We start from the raw sequence: 21,394 nt of genomic DNA, 5'->3' as shown, positions 1-21,394 counted from the left end.
GGCCGGGCGGCGGGGCGCCGGGCGGCGGCGGCGGGGCGCGGGCCGGCGGGGGCCGCGGCGGGCGGGGGGCGCGGCCGGGGAGGGGCGGCGGCGGCGGGGCGCGGGCCTGCAGGGGGCGCCGCCGCCGGAAGGGAGCGGGAGCGGCCGCCGGGCAGCGCCGGGCCGGCCCGCGGCCGCACGAGGGGAGCAGCCCCGGCGCTCGCGATTGGGGGACTCTGTTTTCCCTCTTCTCCAATGGGCAGCCGGGAACGGGCTCGCCCAATCTGCTCCCTCGGCCGCGCTCCACTTTGGGTTGTTTTTGTTTGGGCTCGAGCCTCCTCTCGCGTCTCCTCCCGGGCCGGTCCCCTCCCCACTCGGTCCCTCCCTGGACGGCGCTGCGGCTTCTGGCCTCCCTGCCCCGGGTCCCGAGGAAACGGGCTGGTCCTGCCAGAGTGGCTCGGTTGTCCTTCCCCCATGGCCCGAGATGCTGTGTGTCCGAGTCCCTCCCACCTGTGAGAGGGGGACGAGCCCGTTTTCAAGATGACAGCTGGACCCACCTTGCTGGAAGGGTACAGAAGCGCGGTGGACCCGGAGAAGTGCGCTCCCTCTCGATTGGGGTGCCTTTGACCCGGTTCTGCGGCTCTTGCTGCCCCTCCATGGGATGGGGAAACTTTAGAAAGACCGAGGAGGCGAATCTGTGTTCTTTGATGTTGGTTTTCAAGAACTTGCCAAATGATCTTGTCTCGAGTAGTGGGCAGATGAATTGATGGGTCGTGCTTGTCATTCTCTTCATCAGGACCTTCTTAGGTGTCAGGTGTTTTCGTGTAAAGTGTAGTTAAAGGCCTGATAGGTCTGAGGGCTGCTGCGTAGCATCATCCGAAGCGGCTGAAACTTTTTTCCTGTAGTCTTTCCTATCGAGAGCACAGCTGTAAAGTTTGATGACTAGTGTAAAAGCCCATTTGGAAAAGGGAGGGGGAAATCGGTTTTGCCTGAAATCGTCACAGATAATTTGTACCTATTGAAAAGCGCGCTTGGAGAGTTACTTGCTATAGATACAAGTTTACTTTGTAGCCGAACGTTTCAAACGCAAGTTGCACCGCAGGCGTGGCGCTCGCTGTCGAGGCTCCCTGTCTTCCGAGATGAAAGTCCACAAACGCTTTCACCCCAGCGTGTGTGGGATTAAAGCTCAGGCGCGTTTTCCAGTTCTTACTCGCTAAACATTCCACATTCAGCTCTCCCTTTCCCAAGCTCCAGCCCCACTAGTTTCCCATGGCTGGTGTTGGTCACATCCTGCCCAGATGCCTCCACCCCCTGTCCCCATTCACGCCCATCCTTCAGAAAGGCCCAGGGCCGTGTTCCCTCCTGGCGAAGGCGCTCACACACGCAGGTGCAGGGACTCACCCGATCCAGAGAAGGCACGCTTCCTCTGGGGTCCCTGAGCCGCTGTTATATTGTATTATATTTGGTTGGTTACTTGCTCATCCTCTCAGCTTTTTGTGAGCTTGTGGAGTAGTTAGTTATCGCCTCTGCCCAGGGGCAGGTGCACCGTAGGTTATCGATAGGCGCTTGATGAAAGTGTTAATTTATTAATCTCCAAGTTAGCAAGATTAGTAGTTTGTATTTAGTTTTTCAAAATATGTCCGTTCTAATGTTATTAAAAAACGTTGTCATTAACAAAACAGCTTAGTTTGGGGGGGAAAGGAATATTATGGATACTTAGCCTGCAAGAGGAGAGTAGCATGGGGCTCAATTGTTTTATCCATAAACTTTGAAACCAAACTTTCACAGTAATTCCCAGGTGCTCTCTTGCCTGTATTTTCATCTGTCGTCTTGTGCACACTGAACTGCTTATGTTTTGAACTCTCTCTACTTGAACCAAATACCAACGGGCAGTACTGGGGGGAGGTGTGGTGGGGGGTATAGCAGGATATGCATGTGAAGGAAGTGGTAGCAGGTTGTTTGCTTGTCTTTGAGCATAAAGTTTTGTAGGTGGGGGATGTTGGTTTGTAAATTTTCCCTTGGGTCGTATAAATCTGGGATTGAATCTGATTTTTCTTTGAGTATCAATTTGTGGGTTTATAGGACATGAGTATGTGGTCTGGTTGTGTTGCAAAGACATTTGTGTGCGTAGCATCCGAACAGCTCCCTGCCCACAGGAGTGCCCTTCCCATGGCTCATGAGAGCAAATCCCTTCCGATACATCAGGTTGATGCCAGTAGTTTGTATTCCCACCCACCATATATGAGCTTTACTTTCTCTCCAGTCACCAAGTTCCTTCTCCTCCGTGGGCCAGAGTTACAAGACCGTGTCAGCTCCAGAACACTCTAATTATTGAGTCTTCCACACAGCGTTAAAGACAAGGACCATGTATCTTTGCTCCACTGTGACACACTTGGTCACACAGATTTACTAAGTAAATGTGAGGAGAGAGCAGGGTAGTTGTATCCGAGATACAGCTCTATGCAATCGAAATAAGGTTTTGTATAAAATGTAACTTATTTTTTCAGCGTGATTTTTATTTACTTTTGAGGGGGAAAAAACTTATTTTACTGACGTATTTGGTTTAGGAAACAGTTTTAATTGCTACAAGAAGCACAAGCCCAAATTATTACAGGATAAAACTTAAAACCAACCAGTGCACTTCCAATCGCAAGCCTTAGGGGCTCTAAGTGTTAGAACACAGTGATTTGAAAAGTAATTTCTTTCTTGGGTAGACTGCCAGCTTTAAAATCTTAAGGCATATACTTCCTGTCTCAGGCTCTTAAGTTTGAAATGTGAATTAAACCCTGCAGTTTTAATGGCTGCATTCCACCGAGCAAGCTGTCCAAGGAGGGGTTCTAGCAAACAGGCAGGGAGCACCCTAGGGCTGTGACCAAAGGATTTTTAACCGGGGGAAGGTTAACAGCTTTCTTTAAATTCTTTCTACGAACTCTACACTCCTCCTCCCCGCTCCAAACAAACTACAGTTCTGTTTTTACTTTAGTTCTTGTTGTCGCCCCTTCTCTGCCCCGTTATTCGGTCTTTCCTGGAAGATGAGCGGTGCGGGCTGAGAGGGAGGGTCATGCCTGGTCGCTCTCTCGCCCTGTATTTCTCTGTGAATGTGATCCGACTTTCTCTTTGTCCTAGTCAAATTAAAGAAAGCACTTTCACTTACAAAAATATCTTATTTTATTCAACAGACACGTTCCCAAATTTTAGTCATGCACATCTTATTTTAAATACATTACAGAATTTTACTATTTTAAAGGCGTGCTATAGAGCAAATCCATCTGTACAGGAAAAACTCATCACCTTATTTTTGTAAATCCACATTAATGTCCAACATTAGCTTTTTAAAAAAATTTCTTTTGATCCTCATATTGCTTGGAGGCAGTGAGTTAGACAGGGTATATCATCTTTATATAGTTGGTGATGGAACCAGGAACCATTTGCGTTAACTCTTAAAATAGTCTCACAAAAGGGAGAAAAAAGTCACTGATCCATGGTCATTCATGCACTAAATTATCTTTTGCATCACAATTTTCCTTCCATCGTGCTAAAGGCTTCCTAGGACCACCAGACCAGTTTGGGCGCTCACTGCCTCGGGCTCCTGCATCTGCCAGCCAGGTTTGGGGCTGGCTGGTGCCTGTGCAGGACAAAACTCAAACGCCACGCAGTCTTCTAGGGTTCCGTGTGATGATGATGACCATCTGTACATGTCATTCTGGGGCTGGTTGAAGGACCAGTGGGGTAGGAGTCAGCGCTGCTCTGTCATTATCTGTGTAAGACATTGACAGGGCCAAGCCTCAGCTTCTTCGTCTGTAAAATAACTAAGCATTAGCCTCTGAGACCGCTGTAATCCTAAGTTATACTTCATCTTTTACACTTAATTGCCATCCTATGTTCTCACTTCTGAGAGCTATTTTAATCATACTTCGACATCTCTCTAATAGGTTTGCATAATTCATTTGTATATTCCCTGTGGTTTTTCCTCTCTTTTTGGCATGTTAATAAATTGATGGTATAGCTTACAATCACTTGGGTTTTAGAATTGAGAGACGAGGGTGTATCAGTGGTCTCAAAAGCATGATTCTTAAGGTCTATATGGCTCCTTGTCAATTGCATCTCTGCAAGTTGTGTTCTTTTCTGTATTCTAGTAGTACACTGAAGAGAAAAATAACTAGCCCAGGGTGTTCCCTAGTGCTAAGCCTCTTTATTTACGGGTGATGCATATGTGCCTCAAGTATTGCAGTAAACCCCCGACTGCAGTGTAAACATGAGGGTTTTAGACCCAGGCTCACCACCTAATAGCAGTTTGACTTCAGAAAAGCAACTTTGTTTCTGAGCTTTAGCCATCTCATTTGTAGTGATGAGAACTTTCTCACCTGCCTGTGGGGTTGCCAAGCTGGTGAACCCCTCCGTCGTGTATTAGGGTGAAGCCAACCTATATTGCAGTTCGCACCATCTTTATAGGAACGCCCAGTCCGCAGATTTCTAATGGCACTGGTCTTAGGCGGAAGGCCGCTTCAGTGAAGGGTCATTCTGCTTCCTATTCTGCACCCTTCTGCCCTGTTTTTTGGATGCTGAGTTTTCACAGGCTTCCCCATTCACCTAGTAGCCCTGCCCCATTTTCCTGAAAGCTGAAGCTCTCGTGCGCCCTCTAGTGCTCCCTGGACACAACCAGGATTCCAGCACCATGAACAGTGCCCAGTGGCTCCCAGTGGGTTCTTGGTAAATGTTGGATTCAGTGGATTCTAGGTCTGCAGAGTGATTCGTCTTGTCTCTCTGATTTGTATAACAAGGTTGAAGTGTCTCATACAGTTTAATGAGCTCTGAGGAGTGTTCGGATTTTTAAGGAAATGGTTTTTGTTTCAGGTGTGGAGAAATAGACATTTTTATCAAGAAAACGAACCTACTTTTAGGAAAAGAAGGCTCCCCTGACTGAGGAGTAAAGGAGGGCCTGATCCTTCAGCCAGTGAGCCAGTGGAATGTGGGGCTGGAGAGCCCACAGGGAAACCTCTCCCCCCCCCCACTTAAAAGAGAAGCGGAAACAGACCTCAGTATCTGGGAGGGTTTAGACAAAGCCAGTTGCCTCATAAAATATTTGTTTGGTGGCTGTAAATAGATACAACGAGTGTTTCTGATCCTCCCCCCGAAAAGGGTATGTTTCTATATTTATCCTTTTGATGTATTTTCCCTGATCATCCAATCTACAGTCTATTCCTACATTATTCTCTCTTCTGACATCCTATTTGTTTCCTTTATAGCTCTCACCAGAATTATAGTTTCAGACTTATTGGATTGTGTCTCTTCCCACGCTATACTCTGAGCTCCGTGAAATCAGGAACCATGCCTATTTTGTTCTAGGGTCTTATTCTTCAAATATGGGACAAAGTATGCTTAAAAATTTGAGTCAGGATTGTATTGCTTTCTTGTTTGTTGTCAAGAATGTACAGCCTCTCTCAGCCCAGCCTTGGCTTAAGTTTTTTCTAGTTCTCAAGGCTTGCTCTCATTTGTAAAACAAGAATGATAGTAGTATTGTATATGTTATTGTATATACTTAATATTTTTATGATATAATTTGTCTAATTTGATTCTTTATATGTTAATGAGTATATTGAACATATTGTATATGTTAAATGACTGTGATGGAAGAAAATGAGGTGATGCACGTGAACTTATAAGCCCAGCTCTTGGATCACAGCAGAGCAGTAGTGTGAAATGCTGCCCAGAAAGTGAGAGCTAAGAGGGGTCTGTGTTGTGCTGAGGACTGCCAAGTCGGCCCTGCGTCCTTCGGTTCTTCGCTCGCGTCATGAGCAGACTTCTTTTAGCTGTGTGTTGGACACTGTGCTAAGCACTGAACAGCACATGTCCCCAAACGCTCTTAGTGGGGATGCTGCTTTGCAAGATCTCTCTCTCTCTTGCAGGGCCAGTGTGTGTCTGCTGCTCATTTTATTTCCTTCTCTCTTCCCTCTGCTTCTTTCTTTCCTCTAACTGCCCATGATAAAGCTTAGAATTTTTTTTGGTCAGAAGAAGTGAATTGCTTTGGGCAGGGAATTTATCTGCCCGAGCCTATTTCTTTTAATGTAAGACTTGTTGTTCTGCAGTTCTATGATTCTTTGAATTGAGATAATGTTGAAATGCTTGGTAAACTGTAAAGTCCTTTTATTAATGTTAATCTCTTCACAGTCCCCACTTCTATCCTGACTTCTAACGTGACAACTTCACCTGGGTGGTGCCCCGCCCCCACTTCAGATGTATCAAATCCAAACTTTCTCATCTTTTCTGCAAACATTCCTTCTTTAGTCCCTAACTCAGTTAATGACAATCTTGCAGTCTCCCCAACTGAAACTTTTGCCGCAGCTAGAGATTTCTGACTCAGCTATTTCCTCTCTTGTCTCTCACCACCTGTATCTAATTTGTTACCAGGTCTTGTGGAGCTTACATTTGAAACACTGGAGCTTTTCTCTTTCCCCACCCACTGCTACTGTTGCATTTAACTTTCTAACTGCTCCCTCTGCCTCCAATCGTGCTTTTCTCCCAGTGGGGTCCTTTCTGGAGTACGACTGAGCAAATTCTCCAACCTGTCATCTGTATAACCGAAAAAAAGTACCTACTTCACAGGGTGTGAGAATTAAATGATAAAATGAATATAGGAAGCACTAAATGAATGGAAGAGCTATTATTTGTTGTTTTTAAAAATGGAGTTACAGTAGGAAAAAGTAAAGTTTTACCAGATACACAACAAGCTAAATTCCACTGTAACAGAATATGTGGTCCCTGTGCATGTTGATATGGGAGGCGTAGTTTGGCGTGGTTTTTAATTATACATTGTTGCCGGAAGGAAGTCACGTGCCTTCTCTTCAGGAGCAGTAGGAAAAGCAAAGCTGATCTCAGCTCTGTGTCATAAATTAGCATTCCCCCCCCCCAGTCCTTTTTTATTCTCTTGAAAATCTGTACTTTTTTCCATGGATGAGACGATGTGGGTAACTTGTGGGAGTTACGGTAGATGAGGCATGGAGAGGAAATTTCTACTTGACTGAAAGTTTTGCGAGTAGAGTAGTGCATCGTCGTGTTTGGCCCTCTTTGTTTCTGCCTTCGTTACTTGAAAAGAAGAAACAGTTGGAGACTTTGATTAGCAATTTCTGCTCATTTAATCCTTGTGCCAAGCCGAAGAGGTAGGCGCTGTTTTCATGTTACTAATGAGGCTTTAGTGAGGGTAAATGACTTGCCCGTGGTCACACTGCTGGAGAGTAATGAATGGAGCCAGGGTGGGACCCAGGGGCCTTGCCTCCATCCAGAGCCACATCCTCAACCACTGTGTGCACTGCCTCCGGCAGAGTCCACCGCCTGGCAGATGCAGTCTTGGCCTTTAAGATCCAGCGCAAGAATCGCCTTTTGGAAGTTTTTCCTCATCCTCGCCTTTGCCCAGTAAGAATTGATTATTTGGTCTACTGACCTCTTAGCTTCTAACTGAGCAACTGTGGGCTGTGCTTACAGACTTTTGACACAAGGTGGCGTCTGTTAATAGAAAAGTAAAATCCTGTTTGGGTCTCAGAGGAAAGTGAGAAAGGAAGCCTCCTTGCTTTTACTTACAGGCGCTACCAGGTAAGCAGATGGAGCCCATACAGAGAGGTGAGGAGGCAGGCTTTTTTGGGGCAGAATTCCCCTCAACAACCACACCTGCTAAAACTTTTATTTTAGAAATACCTCCTGAGACAATTGGAGACACGAATCTTTCTTAGATGGAATCCTTTGTTGTGATACAGGTTAGACATGGATAAGTAAACTGTGAAGCAGTATTTTCTGTGATGAGGCAGTTAGACAGGCATTGATACTTGCCCAGCGGTAGATCAGTGGCCGAATAAGCAAGTGTTGTAAACGTCTGGTTGTAGATTTACCAGTAGTAGATACTCTGCTGTTCAAAATGTTCTGCTAAATGAAAAATTCTAATAGTTTTCGTTTTCATTTTTATTGTAAATTTTTATATAAATATAAAAATATTGGATCATAACACTTCTAAGGAATGTCTTGGTTAACAGGCCTTAAGCACAGTGCGTGAGTAATTAGATGTGTAATTGAGACACCAGCTTTATCTTCCGAATCCACATAGCGCTCTCTGGAGCCGTGTGTCATACCTGCGTTTGAAGAGAGAAAATGACTTTTTAAGAGTGTACATAAAACAACTTAAAAAGTCGTTTTTAGAAAGGTGTTTAAAATCTCTGTTCCTGTGACATTGGAATTGTATGTATTTCTGGAGTCTGTTAACCGTAAAGCCTTTTGACTTTGGTTAATTGTTCGTGGTCTCTGTATTAGTTTTCTGTGGGTGCTGTAACAAATTACCACAAACTTGGCTTCCAACAACAGAAATGCCCTCACAGTGCTGGAGCCCAGAAGTTCACCGCCACTCTCCCTCAGCTGGAGTCCAGGTGTGGGCAGGGCCCTCTCCCAAGGCTCTACGCCTGAGTCTGCTCCTTGCCTCCTCCAGCTTCTGGTGACTGTGGCGTTCCTCTGCTTGGCCGCATCACCCCCGTCTTTGCCTGTCCTCTGTGTGTGATGGCATTTAGGGCCCACTAGGATAGTCTCTTTTACCTCAAAATCCATAATTTAATCACATCTCCAAAGACCCTTTTCCTTATAAGCTAGCATTCGTGGGTTCCAGGTTACGACCTGACGTCTTTGGAGATGGTTTTCCGGCCTCCTGCGTTCTCCGGTAGAGCAGTTAGCGCAGCCAGTGCAGCACGATTGGTGGAGCTGGCTCTGCCATCGTTCTGTCCTCGCAGGGGGTGGGCGGGCATTGTTAGCGCATTGGTGGAAAACTGTTTGGAAGTGGGGGCCATTTCCTTACTGCTCCTAACAGGGCTTTACCACCTAAGGCTGCTTGGGAAGGCTGCTAAATTCGCTGAGCCGAAACATGTGGGCTTGACCCTATGAAAGCTAGAAGAGGAAAGCAGAAATGGTACTTGTAGTAAAATGATATTAGTAATCGATTGTTTTATGAGCATAATTCCTGTTCTTTGCTCTGGAGTGTGCTGCTAGATACCACGTTAGCACTGAATTTGCATGACAGTGCCAGTCTTACAGCAACAGCTCTGCCTTAGGTAACGGCTTAATTGTGAATTCAGAAAAACGAAAGTCAGGGGCCAGCCCGGTGGCGTAGTGGTTAAGTTCGTGTGCTCTGCTTCAGTGGCCCAGGGTTCGTGGGTTCGGATCCAGGGTGCTCAGTGAGCCATGCTGTGGTGGTGGTCCCACATATGAAATAGGGGGAGATTGGCACAGATGGTAGTTAGCTCAGCAACAGTCTTCCTCACCAAAAAGAGAGAAAGAAAGAAAAAAATCTCCAAGTCTTTTCTTTCATAGCACTGGCTGAACTCGGACAAGTCATCTAAATTCTCAGGTGAGATTCATTTTCCAGCAACAGTACTTATTGGAGCAAGTTTTAAGGATAAAGTGATCATGAATTCATGGTAGTTTTCTAACAAATTGGCAACTGAGCAATTGCCCTGTCAAAGTGCCTTGTAGTCTTGTGATGGAATGTTGACCACAAGTGCTTCTGATAGCTTTGCAGGGCTCTCATATTGGCCTGAGCGTATGAATTATTCCTATAGGATTCCGTGGAACTTTGGCTATGTAGTGATTGCAGGTGGATTTGGAACAGCCGTTCATACGGACTGATTTGGAGTTCTTTGCTGTGTTGTAGAGTCCTTTTGTAACTTTAGTTTTGAGGGAAAGAACTGCTGAACGCTTGGGCTTATATGTGGCAGTTGGTTTGAGACTAGAAAGGGGGATGTGGTGTGAGTCCACCTGCAGTGTGTTGGGCCTGGTGCTGGGTTCTAGTGATGTGAAAGTGTGCCTTAGCTGGTTTATGCCACAGGCGGAAGGCAGGTGTCATTAAGTGATTCATAAAGTGAGTACTGTTGTCATAAGCACCATGAAAGGAAAATGTTAAAGTATGTAGCAAGGCAGTCTGCGGGGCGGAGGACTGGGAGATGGGCGGGCCTGGCGGGCAGGTGGCAGCATCCCAAGTGCAAAGACCCTGTGGTGGGGAGATGCCTCACACGCGAGAGGGCTGTCAGCTAGGCTGTGTCCAGAGAATCAGCAGGAGCAAGGGCAGGGACAGGTGGGGCTGGGTCCTGCAGGACCTGGTAGGCGTTGCTAAGGTAAGTTCTGTTATTGGTAGTTCATAACAATCTCAGAATACTTCTTGCTATATTGCATGTAATTTTCACATGCGAGATAGGCCAGACATATGAGGCCCTAGAAGGGGAAATTGGTTTTTCACTCTTCTTCTGGGACGTTGTTGGAAGTGATACCAGTCTCATAGTCTCGCTCCTGGTCCGTGTGGGTTCTTTTGTCTGTTGGGGTGTGAGTGTTTGTTTTTGATTTCCTCTTTGGACAGTGCTTTCTCTCATTTCCATGCTTTTTATTTGTGCTTCTCTTCCTTGTGCTTGTTTTAAACATCAAGCTCCTGAGAGTCTGGGATTGTGACGCTTGAGCATCAGAAAATCCAGGAGCGAAGGCGTCGAAAACTTGAAGTATTTCAGTGACAGATCGCCCTAGAAGTTTGATTTTTGAATTGCTGTATTTAAGATTTTAAAAATTGGCTTTAACTTACATACTTGTGAATGATGCAGAAGGATTTTTGTGAAGTCTGCTTTATTTTCCTTTTTATGTATATCTTTAAATTTTTTGTTACAAGAGTAATATGTGCCCATTTTGAAAAGTTGAACCTTTTGAAGAATATATCATGTAACAGGTAAAAATTGCTTGTAATCATTCTCCAGAGATAATACCATTAACCATTTGGTGTATTGGATTGTTTTCTTAGCAAATTGTAGCTGAATCACTTGAAACATGTTTGCTCTGCTTTTTGTCAATAAAGATTTCCAAAAGTCCTCTAGCAAGCTGGAGCCTGCTTTTTAAAAACGTGTTACCTCTTCCTTTTCAACCACTTAGGGATTTTTTCCTTGCCACTGGATAATTTCTTTAAGATAAACTACGGACAAGTTCACCATGTACACTGGCTAGAGCTCTTGGTGCTGTCGTGGGAATTATGTTAACATTCTTGATAATCTTTCCGAATCCATGTTTTCATTTTTCTGACAGATTTTTGAAAATCCTGATTTGCATTTAGGACATTCAACACAAAACTCCTGTCTAACGTTTTATGTAAGAAAGAGTTGGAACCAGAGTTCTCAAATTGTGCACGAGCAGTTAACTCAGAAGTCGCTGAATAGCTGATAATCCCCTTCGTGTGCATCAAGGGGCAGTGGAAGGATAGGAGGGCCGGGCAGTGCCGCGAACAGAGAGGGTGCTTTCCATGAGCCAAGCGCAGTTTTTGTGCATCAGCTCTGTGCTTGCTTTTGAAACTTTTTCAAATATCAGGGGTTGTTTGTTTCTAATTGTAAATAATAAGTTCACTGTAAACATTTTGGAAAAATTTTTAATGTTAACCCCATTCCCCCAAGGATAGCCATTGCTGTTGGTGATCTGGAGTGCATGGTGGGGCGTGTGTGCGCTTTTTACCTTAGTGGTGTTGTAATATGATTAGACGTTTCTTCTTTGAATACTTTGCTCTTTAAATGCAACTCTCATTTTAGCAGTTTGCAAGTATATTTTGTCTTATCCTACGTTGCTGCCCTTTGATTTGTATTTGGTACTAGAATCTGAAGTGCGTGCTTCCTTTCCTGCCTGTTGGTCCAGTGAAAGCACGTGAAGTGTGAGTCTTCCTTTCCTGTTGACTTCAGTGTCAGGTAAACCTCTCAGGAATGGTGCTGCCTGTCCTGGAGCATCGTCGCAACTGCGTTTCCTTAGAGCCTGGTTGCATCATTTTTGTGAGAGGGAGCAGAACCGTGCACAGTACCCTCAGGAATTCACTCCATTACCACACTTGATCGATCTTTATCACTCCAGTCCAGAGAATTAACTAATCCTTTAGTTTAAAAACATTTTTTTAAACAATGATCCTTATAAACTCTCTCAAGGTGTACTGCTTTCAAATTAACTGTCCTGTTCCCATCCTCGCCCCTCCTCTGAATTTAATTTACGTATGTTTCTTCTGGTAAATGAAATTTCTACTCTTTTTCTCTTACTTGAAACAATTGATATAATTGTTATAAATAATGTAATCATGCGCTCCGCTTTGGCTGCCCGGGGTTTCGCCAGGTTGGATCCTGGGCATGGACATGGCACCACTCATCAAGCCATGCTGAGGCGGCATCCCATATGGCACAACCAGGGGGACCCACAACTAGAATCCATAACTATGTACTGGGGGGCTTTTGGAGGAAGAATTAAAAAAAAAAAAAAAGTTTGGCAACAGTTGTTAGCTCAGGTGCCAATCTTTAAAAAAGAGAGAGAGATTTGCCTTGTGAGCCTTGTCGTCTCTGCCCGGGTGGGTCCTCCCTTCGTGGGCCCTGGCCCCTAGTTGGCTCCTGCTGCTCCTCCTTGCTCACTAGTTGCTCCTTGCAGTATCCTTTGCTGCTCTGTTAGGGTGTCCGCCCCCTCTGTCTTTAGACTTCTTTTATCTGTACTCACTCCCTAGGTGAAGTCCTCTTGTCCCATGGCTTGAATACCATTAGTGCTCAGACCCCAAGTTTATATAACCTGCCTGGACCTGTTCTCCAGGCCCTTGTATCCTGCTGCCTCTCAGCATCTCCGCTTGGTCTCTAGTGGGCATCAGACATGACCAAACCGAACTCCCCCTGACCCCGACGAGCCCCGCCAAACCCGGTCTTCTGTAGCCTTTGTCCCCTCCGCAAGTACTCATTCCAGCTCCACTTTGGAGACATACTTGAGTTCTCTTTCTTTCCCACAGTCTGTTAGCAGATCCTGTCTATCAGCAAAACCGTCAGAAAAGAGCCTGAAACTAACCACTCCTCGCCACCTCTGCCACTGCCAGCCGCTGGTGTCTCTTCTCTGGTTTATTGCAGTCGTCTCTTAATGGGCACTTTCTCTCTTGGCCCCCCAAATTATTAGTAGCTTCATCAAAACTACTTTTTTAAAAGCAGTCATTTGTGAGCCCCTCTCCACAGAGCAAACCTAGCATAGGCCTTCAGAACTGGCACTTGGACTGGGGCCCTCCTCTGCTTTCCTTCTCACTGAGTCAGTGCCCCCATCTCAGCAGTGGCTTTGAGGCTCTCTGTTACATGCTGTTGCTTCTGGCAGCTCGCTGGCCTCCCTGCTGCCCCTCGCTCCCCCTCACTCTGCTCCAGCCACTCTGGGCTCTGTGCTGTCGCTCAGACACTCCAGCTGCTTTTCCCCTCAGCTGTGTGCTTGCCCTCTGCCTGGTGTGCTCTCCCAGTGCTGTGTGCCTTTCCCCATCACGCCCTGCTCCACCCAGACACTCCCTGCCACTTGGAAATGGCATTATTTTCTCCAAGGTGCGGGCATTATTTGTTAATTTGTTATTTTCCAGAGCTTTCTTCATTAGGATATAAGCCCAAATGAGGGCAGAAACCTTGTTTTGTTCTTTGCTGCATCCTCAGTGCCTGGAACAGTGTCTGGAATATAGTAGATGCCTAATAATTTTCCTGATTTTTATATTGGGAAACCAGAACAGAGAAAGATTTGTAGCAGTTATGCCATTTAAGGAGTGGTCAGTACTCCTTTTTTGAAGGTTTTTTTTTGGCCAGTTTTGGGATAAATTTGAGTTAATTTTTACTTCTAAATATAGTCAGTGGCCAGTTAACTCAGACGCTATCAACCAAGCCAAGACCATGTGGTATTTCCATGTAATCCAGCTGTGTTCCAAGCCGGAGACTGCACCCGTGTTTATGTTGGGGGACCTTTGTGGGAGCCGGGAAGTCTTTAGGCTTTGCTGGCCACCCAGTGTCTGCAGCCCTGTGTCTCCACAGGCGCCCGCAACGTCGGCTCCTGTTGGCTTTGAAAATTCTGTCTCCACCTTTCATATGTGAGTATTCTTCTGGCTTGTAGTCTTATCGGAAAGATCGAGGCAGCGGAACGGATTCCACTCTCGTGAGGGCAGAACGAACGATGACCTGATGATTAGAGTATATATTCATTTTGAGCTAAAAATTTATAAGAAGCCCCCAAATTTCTGATAGCTTTACTAAAACTACTTTTACACAGTATTCCCCTGTGAGCTTAAGTAGAGTCTTTTGCCTTAATGACAGCCGTTGTTATCTGGATGTGCGGAAAGTATCGGAGCCTCTGTGAGGATAGATCAGACGTGCGCGGTGTGTTCATACTGCTGCAGTCCAGCCGCATCTGTGAGGGACAGAGTGCCCGTTGCACTGGCGCCCCCTAAGGTGAAGCAAAATCGTATCAGTTGACCGCGATGTGAGTGAGGCCCGGGTTATGCGTTTGCTCCGCCTTGGGTCATTCACGCACGTGTAGTTGTAATTATGTATACGTTAGAGTGGATCTCAGTCTGAGTTCCATAAACTGCGCTGAAATGTGCCGCTGAAATGATTTATTGGTGAGCTTTTTGTAATTCTTAGGAAAAAAATTAGATTGATAGGTATAATTTCCTCAAATTAAAATTTTTTATGCCATCATTTTTCTTAAAGTGTTGGCATCTGTTCTTCGCGCTAACGGTGGTCAGGTGACTGGATGAGTAACTTGGAACAGAGGTTCTCACGCTGGAGCTGGCGGCAGAATCACCTGGAGGGCTCACTGAAACCCGGGTGGGCTCTCATCCCACCTTCTCTGCTGTTTCTCCCTGAGTGGGCATCTCGGTTAGCACTTAAGGATTCTCTGTGGGGAGATGACTTGCTGTTTCTTTTGTCTCTTAATTCTGTCTCAGGCTGTGTTGCTCTTTTCTGTTCTGGATAGTTACATTTCATGTCTTGTTGAGGAATATTAGGGCTCTGAATAATCTTAAAAACACATTCTTGAGTCATTATCCCTAAGTTGTGTGTCACATGTGGGCATTCTTGAGATGGGTTTCCTAAAGGACCAAAGGCGCTTTACCTTGTCCTTCTCGTCCTTGCTCTGTAGAGCTGCAGAACTAGGGGATGGTCCCGAAAGCACAGTGGTGGGGCAGGGGTGCTGGCGGCCGCGGCAGTGACTCCTGTGGGACCTGTGCCTGCGCAGCAGCTTCTCTCGCTGCCTTTAACAGCACGCGCACCTTGAGAAAGAAGAGGATTTGAAGAGGGCAGGTTGTCACTTTAATTTACAGTGTAAAAAATACAGAAGTACAGTTTCTGTTAGGTGGTTTAAACCACAACCTCATTTATTTATTCTTTAATCACTTGAGTGCCTCTGATCTACTGTGTGCTGTGCTAGAGAAAAGAAAAATAAATTCTTGACCCCAGGAACTCTCAGTCAGTTAAGGAGGCAGACACCATTGCTGTGTAGCAACATGGGGCTTTTCCTTTAGTTTCGTAGCAGTGTCTGCCTGGATTTGGCGTGAGGGGCAAGGAAGGCTTCCTGGAACGTGAAGGGGTTAGCCAGCCAGCCAGCCAGGTCGTCGGTTCCAGGCCCGGAGAAAGTGAGAGTGTCATGGGGCATTGCCTTTTTTCCAAGCTTCCTTTGCCTTTATGCTTCAGGAGTATACTGCTCTTGAGTTCTGTGCCTTTTCTTCTAAGTGTAAATGTAGGATATTTGATCATCTATAGCAGGTCTTATATTTAATTTGTTAAAATGTAATAATTGAAAAATCTTTAGCTTATAACTGACGTACCAATAGTTTTACTCACCCTTTCCTATTATTTAAGCAGTGGTATTATTCTGGGTTTAGTGAAACCTATAAGAATCAAAAGATAAGCACAATTAAAGTGAAATACTTACTGAATTTAAATAGTGAAAGAACGAGGAGAAAAATACATGTTAGAGAACAATTGTAAAAGTATCCTTAATATGGACCAGGTATTTTTTACCTCTTTACCTAATCACTCACACACACATTTTATCCCACTCTGAATTCACACAAGATTCTTGTGACATGAAAGAGATCTGAGGTCAAGTAAAAGTTAGTGTTTTGCGTTTGTGTTGTGTATCATTCAAGGCATGTCCAGGTATACATTTCTGGGAGTACTTCAATATAATTTATCATTTATACTTTTCTGTGTGTTTGTAAACAATAAGGGAAGTTGCCCTCTGGTGTGGTGAGGGAGCCTTGGGCAGCAGTGCTGGGCTCTGTGCCTGATCCTGCCACGGGCCGGTTGTGTGGCATTGGCGTGTTACCTCAGTCTGTCTGGCCTCAGTGCCGTCTACAGATTGAAGGCGTTGTACTAGGATCTTAAGGTCCTGTTAGTTCTAAAGTTCTATTTTTTTTTTTTTTTTGCTTTCTTGTCTTAGAGCCTTTTTAGTTTGATTTACACTAAAGCCTAATTCTGTAATGAGGTGATATCATGGACATCCTTTTTCTCGTTCCGTTACCAACAGGCGTAATGTATTACACGCTCGCTTCCAAAGGTCCTGGTGAATCCAAGCAACTCGCACTGTCCCAATTATTCAGTTCCCAAGTTCAGCTAGTAAGAATTCAGATAGTGAGGGATACCTCTGTATTAACAAATGACGTCTCAAGCTTTGTGGCCATTGTAAAGGAGTGCTAAGGCTGGCATTTCGTGATGGGTAATGCTTTGATATTTGAATATTGGTCCCTTATATGCCTTGAATGTTGACTTCAAACTAACAACAACACAAAGACGTAACAGAGCTGTTGTGGACACAGCGTAACTTAGATGCCTCTTAAGCTTTCCGCAGAACGGAAGACAGAACTTCCTTGCAGTTTACTCACCAAGTTGGTGGAATGTTACCAAAACATGCGGTTTGAGCAGATTGTTAGAGTAGACCTGGGTATCAGCGTAATAAGGAGCAAAGAGGCTGCTTATCGGTGACTGAAAGGCAACTATTTATTGAGCACTTAGTATTTACCGCCCCTGTCTGAAGCACAAGCAATGAGCTTGATGGAGTGAGTGCTTCCTCAGAGTCAGGGGCACTGTAGACCTCAGCATGACGCTGCGTGGCTGGGGAGCCAGGTCGTCTTTAAAAAGTGGAAACATGAATTACTAAGTTACTTTTAATATTTTGTATCTTTCTCAAGGGTCTGTGTAGCATGGCCTTTTATGTATTTACCTCCCCGTTTTGTTTTGTTTTCCATATTTTGTTTCTGTTAGGAGAGAACATTGAAATTATTCTCTAAGCTATTTGAAGAGAGTGACTAAATGCACCTGGGTCAGGCTGTCTGTGGGTATGAAGTGGTTGGGAGAAGCCAAGAACATGGTGGTGAATGGCAGGAGAAATGGAGGCAAGTTGTCTAATGACCATCAGCAGACTCAACCCAAAGTACAGCACACGGGAAAGGACACGGTGAAGGCTGGCAGAGCCGCGGGCGAGCGGAGGTCGAGCCGATGTATGTACACACTTATCTAACCTGTCGCTCTTTTGATTGTCACAGGGGCGGGAATTCTTTCCAGTTCTTCACGTGCATTCTGTTCTCTGTTGTTTCCCACACGCTTGTTTATGTTCTCACAGTTCACAGTATAGTATTTTTATTCTTTCAAAGTGATATCAATTTTATTCTCATCAAACATTGTGTACAACTCAAGTTTAATGCTTAATAGCCTTAATCATTTTTTATATCCGTAACTTTATATTTTGTAGCATTTATACCTGAATGGTTAATTTGTTCTACAAAAATATTAAAGTACTGCTACTGAATTCTGAGTTCAAACTGTTTTTTATATTTGATGTAAGTATAATTATCTATTTCTTTGAAAACTTACAGAGTAATATGAATAATAAAGGCAACTCTGTTCACATGATAAGTGAAATTTAGAGGATCTTCACAAATTGTCAGCATTTCTTCTTTTTATATAGAGTGAGCAGTGGATTATGCCCACAGTGAAGCACTGTTGATAACGAGTTACTTTTTTACCTCTCTACCTCCTGATGCGAATGAGGCTACTTGTTGAGCGTTAGAGAAACTGTAGATTTGATAGATGTTTTATAGTTCTTTAAGAGTAGTAAAATGCCCCGGGTAAGTGTAAACCAGAGTAGGCAGCTGTATGAAGATCGTCCAGAAGGGCATGCCATGTTAAGGACACTTTCTCTATTTCTTTTTTCCCAAAGGTTAAGCTAGCCAGTACTGAATAGCCGTAGTTTGTGTTGGAACCGGCCTACTCCCAGTAGATTTGGATTAACCTGGGGTTTGCTCCAGTTTGAGATAGGTTGTGCCAGTTCTGATTCATTTGCTTTTTACTTCTTAGGGATTATGCTATTCATTGAGCCCAGATTGCCCTTAACCTTTCCACATCAGATCAGGTCACTGTTTCTATAAAAAACCAGACAGAAATCCCTGCTTGGAAGAGGAATAGGGAGAGAGCCCAGGACTGAATGGATTCTCCTCTGCATGGACACCTCCTTACCCCTTAGCATGTGATGGGAAATTGAGAAATGTAGTGACTATGGCAGTGGCATTGGCTCTGGTCAGTCAAATAAGCATCTCTTAAGCTTTTTTTTTTTTTTTTTTTTAACAAATTGCTCTTGGTCTCCTTTTGTCCTCATAATGCAAAAAGATCTTAATTAGTTTAATTACTGGAGGTACATAAGAATTTAGAAAATGACTGATATGTGGGCTACACTTTGCCAAGTATAGACACATTTCGAGGGATAGATTGGAAAAATCCAGAAAATGTGAAGCTGGACAGCATCACATTGAATGTTATTGGGCAAGAATGGTGCAAAAAGAGAGCCAACGATGCAGAGAAACAAAGCAGTGCTCCATGTTAGATAAACTGCAGCGACTTCACCTGACGTCAGAGGCGCAAAATACACGAAGCAAAACTGACAAAATGGACGGAGAAACGGACAACTCAGCAGTAATCGGAGACTTCACTACCCCACTTTCAATCGTGGTTAGAACAACTAGGCAGAAGACCAACCAAGAAAGAAGACTTGGACAGTACTTGAAACCAGCTCTTCCTGACAACCACAATAGCAGAATACACATTCCTTCCAAGTGCCCGTGGGATGTTCTTCAGGATAGGCCATAAAGTAGACCATACAGCTAGCCTCAGTACATTTAAAAGGATTGAAACTATGCAGTGTATGTTCTCTGACCACAATGGAGTAAAGTTAGAAATGAATAACAGAAATTTGGGAAATTCACAAATATGTGAAAGTTAACACACTCCTAAGTAACCCATGGGTTAAAGAAGAAATCAAAAGCAAAATGAGAAATTACTTGACATGATTTAAAATGAGCATACAGCATACCAAAACTTATGGGATGCAGCTAAAGCAATGCCTAGAGGAAAATTTATAGTTGTGAACACCTATATTTTAAAAAAAGAAAACAGTCTATCAATAACCTACCTTTTCACCTTAAAATACCAGAAAAAGAAGAGCAAACAAAACCCCAGAGCAAGCAGAAAGAAGGAAATGATAGAGTGGAAATTAACAAAATAATAGAAAGAAAACAGAAAATCAACAAAGCTAGACGTTCATTCTTTGAAAAGATCAACAAAATTGACAAATCTTTAAGCAAGACTGACTAAGAAAAGGAGAAGACTCAAGAAGCAAGAATGAAAGGGGACCTTACTTGTGCCTTACAGAAATAAAAAGGATTATAACAATACTATGAACAACTGTGCACCAATAAATTAGATAGCTTAGATTAAATGAACAAATTCCTAGAAAGTAAGAAACTGCCACAATTGATTCAAGAAGAAATACAAAATCTGAATAAACCTATAGTGAGTAAAGAAATGGAATCAGTAGTTTAAAAGAAAGTACTACTGGGGCCGGCCTGGTGGCACAGCAGTTAAATTTGCACGTTCCACTTTGGCGGCCTGGGGTCGCCAGTTCAGATCCCAGGTGTGGACATGGCACCGCTTGGCGTGCCATGCTATTGTAGGTGTCCCGTATATAAAGTAGAGGAAGATGGGCACGGATGTTAGCTCAGGGCCAGTCTTCCTCAGCAAAAAGAGGAGGATTGGCAGCAGATGTTAGCTCAGGGCTGATCTTCCTCAAAAAAAAAAAAAAAAATACTACCCACAAAGAAAATTTTAGCCCCAGATGGCGTCTTTGGCAAATAATGGCAAATGTTTAAAGAAGAATTAAGACCAGTTGTCCACAGGCTGTTCCAAAAAATAGAAGGGAAGGGAACACTTCCTGGTTCTTCGATGGAGCCAGCATTATACTGCTACTGAAACCAGACATCACAAGAAAAGACTACAGACCAATATCTCCAATAAATATGGATGTAAGAGTCATCAACAAAATACAAGCAAACCAAATCCATAAACAGATGAAAGGGATTCTACAGCATGACCAGGTGGGATTTATTCCAGGAGTACATCTGAAAGTCAATTAATGTAATACATCATATCAATAGAATGAAAGACGAAAACCATGCAACCATCCTGATGCAGAAGAGGCATTTGACAGCACCTGTTCAGGATAAACACACTCAAACTAGGAATAGAAGGGAATACTCAACGTGATAAAGGACATCTATGAAAAACCCACCACTAACATCCTGTTTAATCATGGAAGACTATAGGTGGTCCCCAAATTAACAATGGTTCAACTTACAATTTTTGAACTTTACGATGCTGTGAAAGTAATATGCATTCAGCAGAAACTGTACTTTGAATTTTGGTCTTTTGCTCTCGCCAGGCTGGTGATATGTAGTATGACACTCTCATGATGCTAGGCAGCAGCCTTGAGCCGCAGCCCCAGTCAACCATGTGATCGTGAGAGTAAACTACCGATACGTTTAAAACTATTCTGTACCCATACAACCATTCTGTTTTTCACTTTCAGTACAATATTCAATAAATTGCATGAGATATTCAACACTTCCTTATAAAATAGGCTTTGTGTTAAATGATTTTGCCTAACTGTAGGCTAATATAAGTGTTCTGAGCACGTTTAAGGGAGATTAGGCTAAGCTATCATGTTTGGTAGGTTACGTGTATTAAATGCATTTTTGACTTCGGATATTTTCAACTTATGATGGGTTCATCGGGACATAACCCCATTGTTAGTTGAAGAAGATCTGTAAATGGTTTTCCCCAAAGATCGGGAACAAGACAAGAATATCTGTTCTCACCACTTCTATTCAGCATTGTACTAGAGATCTAATCACAACAGTTAGACAAGAAAATGAACTAAAAGGCATTCAGATTGGAAAAGAAGAAGTAAAATAATGTATTTGCAGATGACATGGTTGCTTGTATAGAAAATCCTAAGAAATCCACTAAAAAGCTTAGAACTAATAAAGAAGTTCAGCAAGGTTGCAGGATACAGGATCAGTATACAAAAATCAATTGTATTTCTGTACGTTTGCAATGAACAAGCCAAAATGAAATTAACAATTTCATTTACAATAGCATCAAAAAGAAAAAATAGTAATAAATTTAATGATGAAAGTGTAAAACTTTGAAAACTAAAAAACATTACTGAAAGAAATTAAAGAAGACCTAAATAAATGGAAAGACGTCTGATGTTCATTGATTAGGAG

General features: G+C 43.8%; 1 protein-coding gene across 6 annotated transcripts in view; it reads left to right on the top strand.

The window, feature by feature from the left end:
• Window positions 1–21,394, top strand: part of KMT5B (lysine methyltransferase 5B) — a 52,947-nt gene that overhangs the window by 562 nt on the left and 30,991 nt on the right. For 4 of the 6 annotated variants that reach the window (XM_044762617.2, XM_044762615.2, XM_044762618.2 and 1 more), the window contains exon 2: window positions 17,043–17,278. The exons of 1 other annotated variant lie outside the window; for it this stretch is intronic. In XM_044762617.2, coding sequence (XP_044618552.1) covers window positions 17,119–17,278 — 160 coding nt within the window. In that variant the 5' untranslated portion in view covers window positions 17,043–17,118. Of the gene's footprint in view, window positions 1–17,042; window positions 17,279–21,394 lie in introns of those variants that run through there. One more of the 6 variants, XM_044762620.2, reaches the window with a different exon arrangement.

Source organism: Equus asinus, chromosome 17 (assembly GCF_041296235.1).
Source record: "Equus asinus isolate D_3611 breed Donkey chromosome 17, EquAss-T2T_v2, whole genome shotgun sequence".
Lineage (NCBI taxonomy): Eukaryota > Metazoa > Chordata > Mammalia > Perissodactyla > Equidae > Equus > Equus asinus.
This window is presented reverse-complemented; position numbering and strand designations above follow the sequence as displayed.